Genomic DNA, 20,648 nt, shown 5'->3' with positions numbered 1-20,648 from the left:
AGAGGGTAAAGAAACACCGACATCGACAGCGTTGACCTGATGAATGCAAAGAATAAAAATCAGTATCCCAGCAGAAATCGAACCCAAGCATTTTGCGTGGCAGTCAGACATTCTACCACAGAGCCACGCCAGGTCTAGAAAATGCTTTGGAAAAAGACCCTACGCAGGCGTGATGTCGGTGAACGTCAATTGTGGTTGCAGTGCTGGCTATTTAATTCTATAACAAAGCAATAAACATTATATATGTTCTCCTATGATACATGCGTCATGCCGGGTTAACGTAAATTGTGGTTCCAGTGTTGGCTCCGCTTTTATAGAAGACTAATAAACATTACATTTGTGTTCCTATGATTCAGCAAGCTATATTCAAGCGTTACTCCACCCTGGAGGAATAAGCTAACGAAAATTACTTATGATATTCACATCATTTCACCGTAAAGTGCACTTTGTTTTGATAATACTGACGTCTGTGCTATAAAGTGAGTGCTTACATTACGTGAGACTATAAGTTACCCTTTAAACGCCAGTGTAGTCGATGTGCCTGGTAAGGCCATGATGTGCACACAACTACAACGCTTACAAAAAAAAAAAAAAAACGCCGATCCACCTCGCTTGGCTCAAAGTAAAAAAAAGAAACTGCAGCGTAGACAACTACTCGCGCATTGCTTCACATGAAAGTGATTTCCACAAGGCGGGTGTCTGCCGATTTTTTTTTTTCATCTAAGTGAATTATACTGTAGCCGTATACAACTTTAGAAGTACGCGGCATTTCCTACTCAAAGGCGTATGCGCACAAGTCTGCACCAATGGTCACGCACTCCCGACTGACGTCAGTGAGCCGGACAGCCGGTAACACCCGCCTTCGGATAACATTGCGGAGTGCATGAGCAGGACTATTTCTTTAGTCGCGGAGGCGATCGGCTGCTGCGCTTCGGTCGTCTGGGCGGGGCCTCTCCGGACGTAAGTTGTATCCGACCATAGGTATGTGTAAGATGAAAGTGGGTGAAAAGACTACTCGTTGCAGTGGGAGCCGAACCCACATTTCCCGCATTACGCATACGGTGCTTTACAATACCACACGATGATCACTCCTGCCGATTTCTTGGACCAGGAGTTACGATGGCTACGATCCCAGTGAAGATATCTAAGAAAACGGACGAAAGGATGGCCGCCGCTGTATGGTATAACCACAGAGCTTAGCACATGTAATGGGATAAGATTTGGGTTCTACTGCCACCTGTGGCGAGTTGTCTTCTCAAGCACTTTCATATTACACATTATTTGTATGACTAATGTAAATGAGAAGCTTGCCATCATGTTTGTTTTGCTTATACTTGCTTGTACATTTACAGAAGGCACAGTATATTATAATAATCGCGCACAATTAATCGTCAGCGCATCGCCTGTGTGGTTACTTCACTTGTCCTGTCTTATACTGCTGATTGCCGTGATTCGATTAAAAATAAGTTTCTTGGCTTCGTGTGGTTTTAACTTATAAAAAAAAATGGCGAAGCTTGCACTAAGTCGCGCAAGGCTTGAAACAGCAAAGCTGGACGATTCTGAAGTCTAATCTGCTTGCTTCTAGGTTGTTGTTAGGCTTTAGCTAGGGGATGCTAGGTTGTTTCTAGGTTGCTTCTAGGTTGCTGCTAGGCTTTAGCTAGGTGATAGGTGATGTTAGGTTGTTTCTAAGCAGATGCGCACTAGCCTGAAAGGTTGCTTTCTAAGTCGCAGAGAGGTTCGAGTTAAACCACAGACAGTCACAGACACGACACGGATGTCCAAGCTCCAGAGACAGAAACTCGCGCTGAAACCGAGCGTTCGCACCTCCCATAGATCTACGGGCACGTCGTCATCGTTCGTGTAGGGCTTCCATCGCGCATCTGTTTTAGTGGTATCGTGCAAGCAATGAAACGACTACCACTCATCAAAATAAGAACAAAGTAGAGAGTCGTAGAACTTATGCGAACAGTACATTGGTATGAGAGGACACTCCCATGTTCTACGTCAATGAAATAGCCTTCGTCCATAAATTAAATCACAAACAAACAAACATACAAAAAAGCAACCAACCAACCAACCAAACAAACAAGCAAGCAAGCAAGCAAGCAAACGAACGAACGAACGAAGAACCAAACAAACAAAGCAAATGCGTATTGGCAGTACACGATGAGTGTGAAGCGTGCTACCACCATAAATACGTCGTTTGAACCTCACAATACTACTGCTATTGACTTCATCCTTAAACAAAGCTTATACAATGTTGCCTAACAGAAGTAGGCGCCTTGAAAGATTCAAAAATTCTGTGTCGATGACCACACACTACCCTCGTCTTACTTATTTGTCAGTCTGGAATGGAAGCTAGAGCCCCCATAAAATAATGGCATGAAAGGGGCGCACAGATTTCGCCAAAGCCGAGTGCGCGGCGCAGTGATGCGAGCAAGTGCGACGGATTAACTCGCATCTCTGGCGCGCGCGCATCGACCGCACAGCATCTGGCGCCGCCTCGAAGCGATTCCTGCTTGCTCGTCGAAGATCCACTCCTCAGCTCATGAGCGCGGTTCCCCGCCTTTCACTCGGTGCACAGCGGCCCACTTCCCGCTTCTCCTTTACGCTTTCATATGATCTCTTTCCTTTTTCATTACTACGTACTCTTCCGGAAAGGTGCATTACAGGCATTCGAGATCGACGCCACGTGCGTGGGTTGTTTTGTCGACGGGAGAAGACGAGCAGGCTCGAATTCGTTTTTCGTGAAGGGGGTCTTGATTACGGAAAGAATGGCCCTTGTCGGGATTCATTCGGCGTAGCGGTTCGTTTTCTTCTTTGTGAGGAGAAGCGGCCGCGTTCAAGCCGAGCGCTTCCATCTCTGAAAGCCCCGTTGACGCGCTGTAAGGGCACCTGCATGATGTCCCTCTCCGTATGCCTGGCTTAGTTATTTCGGCTAAATCTTTCACTACCTTAGTACGATAGTGTCGGCTCCGAATTCTACCTTCGGTGGTCACATTTTCATATAGAGGCGGTCCACGAAAATTTTCTTATATTTGGACGAACGTTGAAGAAACTCAGGCATCAAAATAAACCCGAGCCCTTCCGTGTGGCGTTTGTCACAGCTGCGACGGTGCTTTGAAATCTTAAGATTAATTAATTCCGTTGTAACTCGGTCTTGTTCTGCGCCTGACGACTAATCTTGAGGTGCGAAATATTAGCAGTGACTATAAAACGCATCTTGCCTTCTGGCTGACGGATCATATGCTCTATTTGTAATATCTGAGTGCGTTACGGAGCATTTCACACTGTCCTCACGTGTTTCTTAAAATGTCTGCCCTTTAACTGACGGCGTTCTCAGCTTTCATTAACCGAGTAGTGTCATCTCCCATCAAAACCCTGCCCACCCCTGTTGCCCAAATGATCGATGTAATTGCATTGAAAGCTGCACTTGAATGCTTTTTATACGCATGCTTAACAGCCGCAATATTTTGTTACGTTCGCTGTGTATATTGTTACCCACTCGCTCTGTCTTATTACGTGGCTGCAATAGAGATGCGAGGGCTTAGAAAACATAGAGAATTTCGAAAAAAGAAATCACGAGGAGAAAGAAACTGCGCCGTCGTGTGGGAGTGGATCTATAGCGAAGCTGCTAGACAAGCACCACTGATATATAACTGACGTTACACAACAAATACCCCCACTGCTGGTGTAACACTTGCGTTCGTTGTTGCTTTCGAGTAATTGCAGTGATGATCTCCTTGTGGTCGCTGTGACACACTGTGATGGGCTGAGCCGGCCCACCCGTTGCGAACTGAAGTAAAACAGCGTTCGCTGTGGTTTGTTTGGCACCTGAGTGGCTATGCAGATCGAGCTTGTGAAAGTGTCGTATCGTGGTTGTAGGTGTGCTGTAGTTGTATTGTCATACGACCGTATATAGTGTTTGGTGGAGTGCGGTTCGCCAGCTGATAGCCCGGTGATGACTGACCCCGCATTAACAACTGATAAGCTGACTCAATCTTTAACGAAAAACAAGAACATGACAGGTTCGACTCGTGATGTTTACATGGCTACAAGAAATTTTCGCAGATTTGTCACATTAGCCGCAATGCATTGCATTTGCGTTCGACACGTTTGCGGCCGAGACCAAATCTAGGCAGGATCTGTACCGCGTGGTTGGTTGCTCTCGTTGCCATGAGCGGGAACACCGCATACTACGAGCCGGTGTATACGGATGACGATAATAATCTTGATGTGAGCCGAACGCTGCAAAAAATACCGACCAACTAGAGGCAAGCAACTTCGCTGTTAAAAAACTAAAGGCCCGAATTTACCTACTGAAATGCAAGAAATCGCTGTGAACCACGCAGAAATGATACAGCTATCACATCGTAAGTATAAACACACGCGCCATTGTTTTCATCCAGCTAATGCAACATAAAATAGGGTGGTGGTTGACTGCGTATCCACCTTTCGTTGCTCAGAGATGCACCTTCGACACTAAGAAATACACCTTCGGAACGTTATTAAAACTGTAAAACGCCCAGTGCTATTGTTATAGCTACTTTTTCCCTTGTAGACCTTGTTCATGGCCTAGTGTGTCAGACATACTGGGGCTATTGGCAGCGCAAACATTCGACACATTAAGGTGTACTCTTTGCGCTTGTCCTACGCGTATGCCCTCTCTTGTTATTGCGTCGAAGTTCCTGCGCTACCTATAGCTCCAAGTACTCTTTTCCTTTTTACAAATTTACATCAGAAGACTGCTGTATGAAAATTTAGCTAAAGACCAAGTTGTAAGATTTCATAACATGTGGCTATGATAACACCGATACCATAGATTTCTTCCTGCTTATTTGGTTTATATTGTGACGAGCAATAAGTGCGTGTTCCAGAAAAAAAAAAGATTTCAAATTGCTCATATTTAGAGCAAGTGGACTGATTTGCGCGCGCACACGCCTACAGCGCGCGTACTTGAAAGGCGAACTAACAAAAGCTCAGAGGGTCCCCGATGCATCCGCTTTAGTCGATTCGAAGGCGAAAGCCGTCTTCTCCTTTCTCTTCTAAGCCGATGTACTGAAGCTCCCGCGCCCCACTCCGAACGCTTTCTGCAACTAAGGTGGTTTTGCAATGCCTCCAGGATCGGAGGCAGTGTAAGATTTCTGCTCCTCACCTTGTTTCGCGCTGCCTCCGGGATCGGCCCACCTTTGACCAAGTAACGATGTCATGTGGTGACGTCGTCATGTGACGTCGCGTTATGTGATGTCACAGTGACGTTATGATGACGTCACAAATTATGGCACTCTGACGTGATGATGACGCCATATGGTGAATTCATCACGTGATGATTTCTTGCATCACTCGTGTTGACGCCGCCGACGAGGGAAGCCGACGGGGGACGCCGGTCAATTTTCGCGTTTGATGAGACATGTAAGTCTTTCGCCCTAATAGTGATAACTGAAGACAGAAAAGTAAAAGGAATCCTGGGCTTCTGACCTATCACAGGCGAAGTGAATCGGAAACTTTATATATACGCGACATGCTGCAATCTCAGCGTATGCTTTCTAGAGGTCAAAAGCTTGAATATACAAAAAAAGCAACCCTCCATTCGAGCCGCTAAATGTACCGGCTGCGTCGGTAGCCAAAATGGGCCGAAAATCGAAAACAGCTCTTTACTTTTTTTTTCGCTCAGTAGATGCGTAGGTGGCACGAAAGCTAAAAGGTTTCGACTCACTTACGACAGAAAGGTTCCGTATTTTGGCGGCAGCATTATTGCGAGATGTATTGTACATTTTCGTCATTCTCTAAGAACTTGCTGCGCTTCCATAATTTCACCTTTGTGTCTCAAGTCATTCTCTTTTTTTCTTTGACCTGATAGTCACTTAGTCATTCCCCAAACTTTAGGCTCAGGAAAACTGTTATCGATTCTTCTCACTGCCTGCAGCCGTCTTTCATTTTCTGGCTTTTCCCATTTATCTCTTGCTGCCCACTTTCAAGTCTTCGTCCTTTGGCTCAGCGCAGCCATCCGGACTCAGCCTGGCTAGCCTGCCTGGTAGAGCATCAGACGCGTCATTCGAAGGTCGCTGGTTCGGTCCCTGCCGGAGGCAAGTTATCTTTTTGTCCACTTCAATTTTTTCTCATTTATATCACAATTACTGCTAATAACATCCCCTATACTCTCCTTGGCCTGATTGTCTGTCAGTTCTCATTAATGTTGTGTCTAACCAGCTGGTCTAACAAAGGCTATATAAGGTTAGGTTTGGTTAGGTTGTGTTATGTTAGGTTAAGCAAAGTAGCTATTTGTGCAAGTTGGTAGATCTTCATCATAAAACAGAGATTGTATCAGAGAGCAATTTCCTTTGGAATTTGGAAAGTCGAGATTTTCTTGGCAGCTCGCCGTGTCTGCTTACCCCCGAAAACATCTGTCTTCTTTGAGGTTTGAAGACGGATTTTTGGCTCCAAATTCTGAAGCTGTTGTCAAGGCCTTAAAAAAACGAGACTTCCGGGAACATATAGCCTTCAGTATCGATGTATCTGACCTATATTGCTCATTGCCCCATAATCAGCTCATGGAATGTGTAAAATCTTGTATTCTTGAGAACGTTGAAATGGGATTTAGGAACGTATGTGGCATTTCAATTGAATTTTTTTTTGGAAGTGTTGTCAATGTACTGCATATCCACTGTAGTTGGGTAGGATAACAAACTGTTTCTTCAGCGCAATGGGGTGTGTATTTGTTCAAAAGTCGCTCCGCCTCTAAGTAACATCTTTCTTAGTTTTGTGGACAGAGCTGTAAGAGAGAAGTTGAGAGATGTGGCTAGTGTAATTCATAGATATGTGGATGACTACTTAGTGATGATGAGAAGCGAATGTTTTCACAAAAATGCTGGTTTGCTCCTGAGAGTGTTCCAAGAATGTGGGTACTGGTTAAAGTTCACGATGGAGTTGCCAAGTGAGAACAAATTGCAATTCTTGGACCTGCAATTAAAGTTTGGAGGCAACCATGTTTGCTGGCTTTATAAGCACAAGACCGGGAAGCCGCTCCTAGATTATGGTTCCGGGCATTCAAAAGTCATAAAAAACTGGATAGCCCTCACGTGTTTGCGCGCCGCACTAACCCGCTCTTGTCATGACACGGTGTTCGAAAGCTTTTTAGAGCAGATCCACAGATTGAAAGTGGCAGATTATCCGGACTCAGTGCTTAGGATGACTGCAATAAAACTAATGAAATGGATAAAGTCTCGAAAGAAGAAAGATGGTAAAGACAGAGAAGACAGCATGAACAAGGAGCACCTTGCACTTATTCCATATGTGTACAATATGTCACACGGTCATAAGAAAATAGCGGTGCGGTTTGGAGTTAACGTATACAGTGTTCTCTGCGCCTCTTAAGACGAGTAGCATACTCGAAGCTGTGCAAAGTACGTCTGGGTGTATCAATGGGCAAGAAGGGTGCGGTCATGAAGATGATATAAGTGTTTTGTTTCTTGTGCCACGAACGTAGCGCACAAAATGCCTTTGTCTTGTGATGAAAAAATCCGCAAACAGGGGGTGGGTGCTCGAGCCGACGTTTCGACAAGTGGACTAGTCTTCTTGAAGGCTTGAAGTTCGAGCTTTGAAGAAGACAAGTCCACTTGTCGAAACGTCGGCTCGAGCACCCACCCCCTCTTTACGGATTTTTTCATCGCAAGCATCCATCTTCTACTTCCTGCCATTTTTTTTTTGTCTTGTGATGCCTCTTACATCGGCCAAACGGGCCGATGCGTGAACACGAGGCTCAGAGAGCACAGAACGACGTTAAAGAAAAATGAGCATGCTCATTTAGCTGCCCACTGTAGGAAGTGCAATTGTTATCCTGTCCTCACTGATAGAAGTGTTGTGTACAGACATCAAAATCGTACCGTCAGAGAAATTACCGAAGTATTTCGAAATGGGGGGAAGGGGTTGTATCAAGCAGACCTGACTTGATCTCCTAGAAAAGGAGAGTAGCTTTCTAGATGACACTTAGGATGTGGGATATCGTGTCTTGCTGAACTGGCGCATGATGTCACTAGTTTGTAGCCTTGATACGCATATGCTGCATCATGTGATGATATTCTGTGTGGAATAAAAACTTGAGTTGATAGTCAGCGCTCATGTCGTTGGTTCTTTTCTTCTTTTGTCTTCGTGTGTGTGCGCTGTTTTATGATGATGTTAGGTTAGGCTATATAAGGTTAGGTTAAGTTATGTTAGGCTTGGTTAGGTTAGGTTAGGTTAGGTTAGTAGTGGTGGCTGCCAACTTTACTTATAGACTTACCTTTTTGGTCAAAAAGCACCCGCATCCACTTTTATTAAACTGAGACGAAACAATCGAAAATAGGAGAAGTCGAGATTTCCAACGGCTATATAAGGTTAGTTTGTAAGGTTCATAGGTCGGCAAAAAATGTAGAGATCACTAAGACTCACTCAAGAAATGTGTTTTGCGCTTAGGGCACACTCGGACTCAGACTCACCAAAATTTTCCTCAACCGCACTCACCCGGACTCATTCAGACTGAAACTCACGGCTCGATCCGAGTCTGAGTGAGCCGACTCATGAGTCAGTTTGCCGATCTATGGATGCATCAAAAATCAATTTGATCAAAATACGACGGCACCTTGAATAATAGAAAAATTTAAGATTTTCGAAAGCTACAGGCTTACATTTTTTGTCAAATATGCAGCTTAAATAAATTTTAGTAAGATGCGACGAAATGTTGAAAAATCGAAAAATTCAGGATTTCCAAAGGTTTACCTTTTTGACAACTCTGCACCGAAAATCAATGTTAAAAAGATTTAACGAAACCATCAAAATTCGCGATATCCAAGATTTCCAAGGGCTATAGCCTTGCCTTTTAATAAATAGGTTTTATCAAAATTTGATCAATCATAAAGAATTTTATCAAAATGTGACGAAACTATAAAAAAAGGAAATTCAAGATTTCCAAAGGCTATAGGCTTAGCTTGTTTTCAAGGATGCATTCAAAACGAATTTTATAATAATAACTGTTGGCGTTTTACGCCCCACGAACACGCTATGACTATGAGAGACGTCGTAGTGGAGGGCTCCGGAAATTTCGATCACCCGGAGTTTTCTAACGTGTACCCAAATCTTAGCACACGGGCCTCTAGCATTTTCCCTCCATCTAAATGCAGCCGCCGCGGCCGGGATTTGATCCCGCGACTGTCGGGTCAGCAGTGAAGCACCACAACCGCTAGACCGCCACGGCGGGTCAAAGGCAACTTTATCAAAATAGGACGAAACCTTGAAAAATAAAGAAATATTCAAGATTTCCAAAGGCTATAGGCTACCTTGTTTGTCATAGATGCATGCAAGATTGATTTTATCAAAATACGACAAAACCCCTGAGGAATACAAAATTCCAAGATTTACAAAGGCTATATGCCTTTTTGCCATAAATGCGCCTACACGCAAGTTTATCAAGATGGGGCGAAACAGAAAAATCAAATTTAAATCTTCAACATTTCTGTGCTGATTCAACAAGAAAACCGTCCGTGACGACAGACTGACCGCCGCTATAAAGGTAGCTGTACCAGTGAAAATAAACATTCTTGCCGGAGTTGGGTTTCGAACCTAAGTTCCCACTCTCCGGAGGCTAGTGTCTTAGCCACTGGGCTACTCACTCGTGCTTGCATCCCTTTGATATATCTGAACCATGCATGTTAATGCGTTGTGTCGGCGATAAAAGAAACATAAGAGGAGAACACTCGCTGCGAAGGCTTTGTTGGAATGTTTGCAGATGGAAGAATACAAACACTATGTAGAACAACGTGTAATGTCGACATTGAGCATTGCGCATGTCCAGAAAATTACGTAAATTTACCGTAAGATTCGGCGAGTTGGTTTGAAAGTGATGTTGAGAAATCGACTGGAGAAGAGACGAACAAACACCGGACACAGAGCGTTTGGCATGCATATTTCGCTGTCTCGTTTTCCGTCGTCTGCACTTCTGTTCCCAGTGCAAATTGGCCGCTTCGACTTGAATTTGTCTCTCGCAGGCGGTGCTGCAGTCACATAATCGAGTTATGTGGATCACAAGTTCGCCTGGCCCGTAGCACTACGTAAAACTCGGGCGGTATTTGATGTAAATTGAGCTTCAACGCCACGGGGTAGTGCTCGCCTCAGCCGAAGATATACTATTAGACAGCTTCCAAACGAGATTACGTGGTCGACTTCTACTGCAGATCAGTTCTGCGGAAGGGTTAAGAAAGCCTTTTCAGAAATAAAGGCTTTATTTATGAGAAATCCGTATGTATTTCCTTGTGGCTTCGTGCTAGAAACGGGTGCTTGTCTATTTCCCCTTTCTTAAGGACTTCTATAAAGAGAACTGTGTGGCCTTCCGTCTGCCGTCCATCACTCCCTCACCTAAGACGAATCGTTATAAAGAAAAAATAAATGTATAGAACAAAATAAAAAAAATGCAAGCAACTTCACTGACTTAACGTCCCGAAGGCTGGTTAAACAGCGGAGCTGGTGGCGTCACATTGGCAGGCATGGTCTGCATCGGTACAAACGAGGCCACACGCGTCTTCCTCCTGCCCTGCAAATTCTTTCTTTCTTTCCTTCTTTTTGTTTTTCTCTCTCTCTCTCTTTCCTCTCTTTCACTTTCTTTCCTTCTCTCTCTCTATTTCTGTTGCTTTCCTTCTATCTGTCTTTCTTTCTCTTTCTCTCTTTTTTCTTCCTTTCCTTTTCTTTCTATCTCTCTCTCTTTGTTTCTCTCTCTTTCTTCCTTTCTTTCATTCTCTCTCCCCTTGTGGCACATATGCTTTTTCGCGCGGGCTTCTCCATTTTTCGTGGACCAGCGGTGAGTATAGAGGCACTTGTCTAGCTATTTCTGTGGTGCATACCCACTAGGAACTGTGAACGCTCCCCAGAGAATAACCTCGACCTTAAACAGATCCGCTCTTAATATCATTTCGCTGTGCCGTACTTCAAACTCAAAGCACCACGGCAGCCAGGCGAGTGTCGTAACGCCTAGCCTACGCTACGCACCCACGCTTACAAAACCTTAATGTAGGCACCGAGCGGTGGCGCTTTCCAATGCGGCTGCAACGTTAGAGCGCAAAGCCTAGCAAACAGAAGGTGCAAAATTGAGACGGGGCTGGACAAGGTGCGAACGCGACGCGCGCGTCTCTATTGCCATAAGTGCACGGACAATGGCCGGATTAGAAGAACGGGTGAGGTGACGTTAGGGAGGCTCGATTTGTTTTCTTCTCCTGCTTCTTTTCTGGGATTTAACGTCCTAAAACCACGATATGATTATAAGGGACGCCGTGGTGGAGGGCTCCGGAAATATCGACCACCTGGAGTTCTTTAACGTGCACCTAAATCTAGGTACACGGGCCTCAAACATTTAAGCCTCCATCGAAAATGCAGCCGCCGCGGCCGGGATTCGATCCCCGACCTTCGGGTCAGCAGTCGAGCGCCATAACCATTAGACCACCGTGGCGGGACGAGGCTCGATTCGAGGCGATCCTTTTTGGTGGGTGATCGATTTCCGTGTCCCGGCTTGGCATCAGTCCATCCCTGTTGCGCCACCAGCGTCGCACGTGGACTATCGCTCTGCGATTGCAGCCAGGAATAGCAATGCGCTTCATAAAAACGTTTAGCAAGAGCAAAGCATGCATAGCAACACCCTTGGGCTATCACTGCAGTGGTGGTGGCACCACTACGCGCAAAACACAAAATAATTAGGAGTAGAAAAACTGATTGGTCATCGCCAAATCAAGAAATACTTAGGGCTAAATTATCTTGAAAAATACCCAGAAAGTACCATCGAGACACCCGAAGAACTTCGCCGTGAAAATGACACACATTTTTGTTCGTGCGTGTCCCATACATGGGGCATCAGAAAAATGCAACATTGAAAACTGCATAGTCTAGCGATTCGAGCTGCGGATGGCGAGCACGAAATACCATGGGTCACTATTGCGGTGTCCCTACTACAAACCGAGCAGCTGAGATCATGCGTTACGCGCTGACTGCGGTATTTTCAACCGATTCTGCGTAAGCTGCGGCATGATCGACTGTAATGTTTTACATTGCATCCAGTTCCGGCACCCGGCGAAAAATATTTACGCGAGATGGGCTTAACGGTGTGAGCGAATACATGAATCATATTTCAAAACAGTCAAAATAAGGAGCCCTATAGGTCCATGAAATTCCGCCACTGAACAGAGCGTATGGTGTTCTTGTTACGTAAGCCTTATTTTCTCTGTTGCCTTTGGTCTGGCAGGCTTTGAATCATATCTTCACGCACCAGCACATAATGCAGGCTTCGAAAAATAAAAGAACGGGGCCCGTATCCAAAAAACGGGCTTGAGATAAAAATTTTTGTAAGAGAATATTTTAACAAATCACGATACGGGACATTTCATTAGCGAAGCGTGATGACCAATGACAAAACGCACTTACGAAAGAGAAGTTTTGTGAATTCGGCGCCATGTTACTGTGCAGTTGAGCATCGCCATAAAAGATGCTTACTTGCAAATGAGTTTAATATGAATGATTGTCCTCTACGAGCATTCATGTGCACGTGCTGTCACCTGACGTTTCCTTCACTCGAAACAACTATTCGAGACATTCAGTATATAGCATAAATGTTGGGCGAATAAAAGGAAGCCAGTTACGTAAAACGTTTGAGTACTTCCCATGTCTGGTTCTTTTCAGAACAAAACGGATGTGTCTGTGTGGCAGAGATGAGGATGTTGCTGGGTGCAGTCGTACGTATATCCTTGCAAAATGTGCCAGCAGCTGCCCCGCCCGAGTGCGTCCTTTCAGGCAACCTTAAGGTGCTTGTACATCGTTTAAATACGCAGTTTTGCGTTTCAGTACTGATGACCCACAGTATTGCTAGTATTTTGTGCTTTCTTGTAAGCTTAAAACCTGCAGATCACGCAGGTCCGTCGTAAATGTTCTGTGTACTTAAATGGGACTATTATTATTACTTTCCCGTACTTCAAATACCTACACTGTCTCCTGAGAGCGTGCACCCCTGTGCGTGAAAATGCTTATTACCGAGGGATTAGAGTGCTCCACGAGGTGGCTGATTTCATTCTGCGAATCAGGGCGCCGTTTCTCCGGTTAGTGTGTTCGGCAAGCGAGCGAGCGAGCGAGCGAGCGTGCGAGCCGGGCGACAGAGCCCTTGCTGCCCTGCAGCTACTCTGCCGAGCTGCACAAATTCACGCTGAACCGAGGATCGCAGACCACGACGGCTGAAGGCAGATTACGGGCATGCTGCAAGCCTCGAGCGCTTATAATTCTCACTGTTGTTAGTTTTTGTAACCTCAGAAAAAGAAAGGAGTTCGCCCTCGTTAGGCCAAAACACGGTCGAGTGCAGATCTGGGGAAAGGAAAGCCTGCATGCGTTCAGGGGCTGTTGTCCAATTTGTTATAAGCCGAGGAACGAAATTTTCCAGAAAAGCGCCTCCCGGTAGTCTACGTACAGAATCACAATAACATTTTGCAATGAAAAAAGAAAAAATGTATGGACGACACGAGAAGAATAAAAACGAAACACTATGCAACATCTTATACCAAGGAAGTGCGTGCGTATATTTCTGACAGGCCTTGAAACGGTGTTCTTGCTCTAGGATATCGCTCTTTGTGCACGAAAACCTCGAAAAAATATCCATAGTAAAGTTGAGGCTGTTTAGAACGCACGCACGCACGCACGCACGCACACACACACGCACACACACACACACACACACACACACACACACACACACACACACACACACACACACACACACACACACACACACACACACACACACACACACACACACACACACACACACACACACACACACACACACACACACACACACACACACACACACACACACACACACACCTCACTCTGAATAGTATCATAGTGAAGAGTAGATGCGCCTCGTTAGAGCACTAGTGTTAAGCATCGCGTATTTCCTTCCTGATTCTTCGAAATGCAGAAAAACTTGAAAGACTCTCAAGAGCAATACACTATGGACATTAACGCCATATCACTACCTCAGCGCGCTTCAGGTTGCAGACTATTGCACCGGCGTGTTGTTTGACTTCTTCAACTCTTCCACTGTACATTGTCACTGAGACAGCTTCAGCTTTGAAGTCCGAAAGATGCTAATGTTGTGCCGAATCCGCAAGACACGCGTAGCACACAAGAACGATTAGCTGAACTGTTATTACCTAACCACAACCACGACCCACGCCACGAACAACGTGCCGTTTACTACTACAATTCAACAGTGATGGACAAATAGAAAGCGTTTAATGATAATTCCGGACATGTTTGTCTGGAGTTTGTGCACAGACACAGGGCAGCTTAACGTGGGCTTAGAGACAAGCACGTGTTTCACGATTGAAGTTGTGATAAAACTTAACCGCGTAAATTTTTTGTTTACTATAGAAGCTTGAATCCTTATGAGGTCTCTTTATTCGTCTGCGACTGAGCGGTATAGTTGGTATATATAGTACGATTCAGAAATGCGTTTTGTTGTCCGCGATAACTCGAAGCAGGCCTTTTTTACCGCTGATATATTGAAATGACTAAATTTTAGCGCGTCTCGAGGACTTTTCATTGGGACCACAAAAAAAAAAGTATGCGTCTCATTTTTCAAAGTCTTTCACAAAAACAAGCTGACAAAATTTGAGAACCGTACTCGTTACACAGATGTAGAGAAAGAAAGTCGCAGTTTCGCCGCAAGGGCGAAGCAATGAATGCGATGGCGACAAATATACGAAGCAAGGCAGGCCACTAACTCTTTTAACATCCGACCTTGCGCAACTCAACAAAACGCTGGCGTAAGAAAGCGCCGCCGCTACACCGAGCGAAGCGCCCTTCGTGCTGTCAACAAAGAATACTCAACAAAGCAGAATACGCCGTACCAACAAGCCCATTTAGACAACGCCGCATCGATCTCATGCATTGTGCTCGTCTGCAAGATCTGAAAGTGCTTTATACAATTCAACTAAGGCGCCTTTTTTAAGATCGACGTTTCAATATAGTACATCACGCAGAAGTTCAAGACCCGTTTATTTCCACAGTCCTTAATGTTACATTGAACGCTACGTCAATAAGGCAAACTGTAGCAGCCGCACCCGGCAATAGACGCTGGTTATTCTTATTTCATTATACTGCAGGCACTGTTAAACGCTGCTAAGAAACATCTGGAGTTTGTCGCTCACGCCTTCAACTTGTACTTTCTTCAAAATAGATGTTTTCTCTCTATGCGCCACAGAAACGCAGTAATTGTGTTCCTCGACAATTGGTTTATGGGCGACGCGCCTCCTTTTGTGAAGCTGCATTTCGTGCCGTCGCGACATTGCGGCGTCGCTTTTGCTGGAAAAGACATTTCAGTTAGGAACTACCCCCCGCCTATCTCCCCCCCCCCCTCTAAAAATAAACAAAAAGAAAAAGAAAGAAAACACGCACAAGTCCTAAGAAAGGCTTCTAGTGGGTCGAGTCGTCCTTCTAGCCAAGCTGGCATGAGTTTTGCGCCGCTGTGCCGCTGGTCATCAAGCAAGAAGAAAGAGGGGAGAAAGAAACGTGAAAAAAAAAAAAACTCAAAAAACGAACAGAATGAATGGTTCACGAGGAGGTACGGGTACATGTTTGTACATCGTATTTAGTTTTCCGTGGCGGTGTTAGTTTCTTCGTCTGAGACTCTAGCCCACAAGCGTCATCGTGAGCAGTAGCGCGCCGGAGAAAATGGAGCCACCGACTGTCGAGCTGAGTAGAAGAAATTTCTGTTTTTGTTCCTTGCTAGTCGAATAATGTGCTCCAGAGCCGATCTTCTTCTCACTGGGGTCGCAATAAAGAGGAATCTCTGTTTTTTTTTAATTTTCCTTCTTCTTTTCTCGAGTTTCTGAGTTTGTTGGAGTTGTCCGGATGGCAGCGGTGAGCTAAAGGCTGGCCGAAGAAGATAAAAACAGAGGTTGCACACACGAAACCCGGCACTCTCGCGTTGTCGAGAGAGTCAACAAAACGGCACCGAGAACTTCGCGTCCTTTCTGTATTGTCGCGTTGGGGAAAGCCGTAGCTACGTAAGTACATACTGCGCATTAGGAGGGCGTGCATACTGTAAAAGCCTACGGCACACGGCGAAACTGTGTAAGAACGCGATGTCTTCTCGCCTGGAACAGTTGAGGCTTCCGTTTTACGATACCGCCTAAACTTGATCACGTTTTTCGTTATTGCAAAATACAACGTTTCCGAGCAGTTATTACAGATCTTGCCTATTGAGCAACAATCAGTGCATGGTTCTCTGCTTCGGTTTGCGCAATACGAAGAAAACCTGGCGGTGTGGAAAGCAAGAGCGGATGTGCTTCAGGCACGGTGCCTGTGCTTGGTATTGTTTTCTGGGAGAAGCTTGTTAGCCTGATGCGTAAGTCGAATGGTTGGCACCTATAGCGGGTCACGGCCTCATCCATGTCAATGTCGTGCGTGCCGTATTCCGAATGAATTGCGCTGTGCCCTAGATCCTCTTATTGCCACAGGCAGCCTCGGGTCAACAAGATGCAGGACGTGACGTCAGAGTGCTAACCCTTAACGAAAGGCATCGAAAGCCTAAAGAAATACAATAAGCATATAACCTCACACCTTGCGAACCGCATAATGAAGCTTCGCCGATGGCTTCCTTTCGCATACACGACCCTAACTTTCAGTGAACCTATACGCAATAAGTATTACTCGCTTGATCTACCTGACATAAAAGAGTGTTAATATTGAACGTTTCAGCAACTTATTTTCTTTAAAAGTTCGAGGACAAGTGAGGACTAGAGGCGCGGCTGCGTTGGTAGCTGTAGGCATTTGTCAAGCTGCCTCTACGAAGAGTAGCTTTTACCGGCAGCGTCCCTTCATGCATGTAATGATGAAAATGAACATTATTATTATTATTATTATTATTATTATTATTATTATTATTATTATTATTATTATTATTATTATTATTATTATTATTATTATTATTATTATTATTATTATTATTATTATTATTATGAGCGACAGGGCTGCCGCGTATTCTTCCAGAATAGCCTGAATTCAAGTGTCCATTCCGTAGCGAGGCTCAGCTATTCTCAGCCTTCACAGCTATTCTCACCGATGCCTGACTGGATGGCAGGCCACTTCACCGACGTCGGCGACGAGGCTCCCCAGCTCGAGCTCGCGCAGGAACTGGTGGACACGCGGCCACAGTCGGGGCCTGGCGAGCCGAGGCGCCAGCTGTTCGTACACGTCGTGCACGTAGGCCTTCTCGAGGGCGATGCACCGCGCGCGGCGCTCCTGCAGCTCCTCAGGGGCTGCAGTGGCCGCCGCCACCGCCGCCACTTTCACGACGCAGCCGCATAAGGCGGCCGCTCTAGCCTCTCAGCAGCACAGGCACTGGCCACACGCCATGCCGGAGTGCGGCTTCACAGCACACCCCCGACCTGCGCACGATAGGAGGATGGGAGAGAGAAAAAGGCTGAGAATAGGACGAAATGTCAACGAGATATCGCTCCCACGTATGGGAGCAGATATTCACGTCCAGGGACATCGCCTATTAAAACTCGCATGTAGGTTCGTTTACAATGCGCACTAAATGCAACTGCTAAATGAAGAACCTTCTTGTCCCTTGTTTCTCGTTTTTTTTTGCTCCTTTTTATTTAGCAATGAATTGCTTACTAGCCCAGCGATTGGTATTTCTAAGTTCACTGCAACTACTGCTAACACAGAGGGAAAAGAAACAAACGAAGGCGTGTTCAATGCCAGCACGCTGCAAGTTTCCAAACCTAAACAACGTGGGTTCTTCAGTAACATCGTTGTGGAAAGGGCCATGGCAAAGCTAGACTCATAACGGTTACAATAGAAAGCTGGCTGATTAAGGAAGGCGACAGACAGACCAGTCGATTAATAATAATATCTGGGGTTTAACGTCCCAATACCACGATATGATTATGAGGGACGCCGTGGCGAGGGCTCCGGAAATTTCGACCACCTGGGGTTCTTTAACGTGCACCTAAATCTAAGTACACGGGCCTCAAACATTTCCGCCTCCATCAGACCAGTCGATTGACAGAATTGACATTGCGAGAGTAGTAGTAAACAACTTGATTATAGTAAACAACTTGATTCATTTTTGAACAACTTTATTAGACATTGCGAGAGAAAAAATTCGGCAGATCCCACCTGCCGTGGGAATCGACGTGATGCGAAGAATGCGCAGGATGGTGACTGTGGCGTAATTTTTCACAGTGAGCGAAACGTTACGGAATGACGCTAGAGAAATGTGGAAGTGGTATACGCACACTCATATGTTCAAGAGTAGCATATGTAGGCACGTAGCCAGGATTTTTTTTCGGGGGGGGGGGGGGCCAAAGCCTAAATGTTCGAAAGAAAGTCTTTCCATGGCAAAAAGAAAAAAAAGTTGCCCAGGCACACAGAAGGCTGGACAAATTTCGGGGGGGGGGGGGGGCCCGGGCCCCCCCCCCCCCCCCCTTGCCTACGTGCCTGAGCATATGTATTATATAACCCGTTGTTTACAGTTGCGTAACGATGCCAACAGCACCATGGGTGTTACCAACACCAGACGCGGTAAGCTTATATTCTTCAATACTGGATAGCACGAATAGGAACAGGACAAAGAAAGAACACAGATGCACAGGACAGGCGTTACTCGCAACTCAGCTTCATTCAGGATAGTTTCCCTAGATATATACATAGCCGAGTGCCACGCGCAGGCGCACTGCGCGTACGTTACAGTCACAGTTACAATGCAGCTTCCATCTTCCACTTCCTGCCATTTTTTTGAGTCACAGTTACAGTTGTTATGCTTATACTTTTCCGTTATGACGGAGAACGCACGCACGTTTCACGAACCCGTGTGTATGTGTAAAGGGGTTCTTAGTTCTTGATACAAGGTCACCATCACAGTGATCAGTGAGCACCAGCAGCTGGACAGGACTTGTTAATCGGATCCGTTCGTGATCGCGGCTATGAGGAATCTAAGTGTAGTGAAGTGCAAGATATTGTGAAGCTGGTGGAAATCCTGGATGCCTCTTATGATGAAATGATCTATGATTCCTTCTGTCGTGGACGTGGCACCGAGGTCTTTTGATGCCCTGTCCACATCCAGGCCGTCTTTCACACAGTATAAGCACCAAACATTGTTGGGTCTTGATAAATCAATGTTAAAGTCACCGGTAATAATGAGAGGCCTAGTTCTCTCAGAAGATTTATTGTAGAAAGCACTGACCCAGGTTTTTGCGTAATCCACGTGGTCCACGTTCCGGACCACTTGGACGAGTGGATGGTAGTTGAGCGTCTTCCACGGGTGTTCTGTCTTCAGCTTCCTCAGTTTCCTTGCGTCCGCCGCGGTGGTGTAGCGGTTACGGTGCTCGGCTGCTGACACGAAGGTCGCAGGTTCGATCCCGGTCGCGGCGGTCGCATTTCGATGGAGGCAGAATGCTAGATGACCGTGAACTGTGCGATCTCGGTACACGTTAAAGAACACCCAAAGGTCAGAATTTCCGGAGCCCTTCGCTATGGCGTCTCTCATAATCATATCGTAGTTCTGGGACATGAAAGCCCAACAATTAATAATATTATCACTTTCCTTGCGTGTCAATGTGTGTGTTCGCGGTTACTGTGTTGGTTGAGACTTTGTATCACCTGCGGCACATACCCGCATAACATGAACTCTGGTGTACGGGTGTGTGCCACACGTGACTGAGAGAAAGGGTTTCATGACGTACGCGACAGGTATTTTGCGTTATTCATGTCATGACCAGTGAATTGTGTTCGTCATACACTGATCCCCTGCTACGCCAATCTTGGCATATTACAAGTTATGGAGACGACCAGGAGAGCGCCGGGACGTAGGCGGCTAGATAGATAGATAGATAGATAGATAGATACGTAGATAGAAACGGCCAAACTGCCTGAGGTTCGCTAAGAAATGCTTCGCATTTAAAATCAGCAGTGCTGCCGCAAGTGTGCGCCATTCCACTTCCGCCATGCACCAACAAGCCCAAGCTACTCTTCGTCGCAACGCACCATCATCGCCGAGTTCCTATCAAGCCGGCACAAATGTGGTGAGCCTGCCAGATATATTGAAATTTTACGTGTCACGCTAAGGCGAGGCTCTGCAGGGTTAATTTACCTTTCTCTTTTCATTTCGTTAACCTAAGTATACACATCGTAAGAAAGAACCTGAACTGTCGTACAACGTGCTGTAGTGAGCATCCTAAAGTAATTTCATGACATCTACCATGACAACGTTATTTATTTATTTATTTATTTATTTATTTATTTATTTATTTATTTATTTATTTATTGAATATACTGCCAAACTTGGTATTCCAAGAATTAGGAGCAAACGAGTTTGCAGAAACACACAGAACATTGAACGGGTAAAAAATGTGTGAAGTCTCGCATGTAACTACAACGAGACCACGTGACGTGTCGTGACGTCAAGGGCTCGGCCTTTTGAAAATTAAGCCGCTAAGGACGATGAGGCGCATTTGACGAATATAGCTCCACGGTGAAGATGAGCAGCGCGAAGCACTGAAATGCGAAAATACAGGTAAGGGAAGACTAAGACGCGAAATAATGACGAACACGAGCGCTGGTTCAGTGCTTCGCGCTGC

The 20,648-nt window shown here is 45.6% G+C and overlaps 1 protein-coding gene across 1 annotated transcript in view; it reads right to left on the bottom strand.

Annotated features, from left to right (window-relative positions):
* Positions 1 to 17,379, bottom strand: part of LOC119381070 (uncharacterized) — a gene marked incomplete at its 5' end in the record, with an annotated part of 33,316 nt that extends 15,937 nt beyond the window's left edge. Inside the window, one exon of the mRNA XM_037649060.2 lies at positions 17,154 to 17,379. Within this exon, the coding sequence (XP_037504988.2) occupies positions 17,154 to 17,379 (226 nt within the window). The remainder of the gene's footprint in view (positions 1 to 17,153) is intronic.
* Between the last annotated feature and the right edge of the window lie 3,269 nt (positions 17,380 to 20,648).

The sequence above is a fragment of the Rhipicephalus sanguineus genome, chromosome 2 (assembly GCF_013339695.2).
Source record: "Rhipicephalus sanguineus isolate Rsan-2018 chromosome 2, BIME_Rsan_1.4, whole genome shotgun sequence".
In the NCBI taxonomy this organism is placed as follows: Eukaryota; Metazoa; Arthropoda; class Arachnida; order Ixodida; family Ixodidae; genus Rhipicephalus; species Rhipicephalus sanguineus.
The sequence above is the reverse complement of the archived record's forward strand: the minus strand, read 5'-3'. Positions and strand labels throughout refer to the sequence as shown.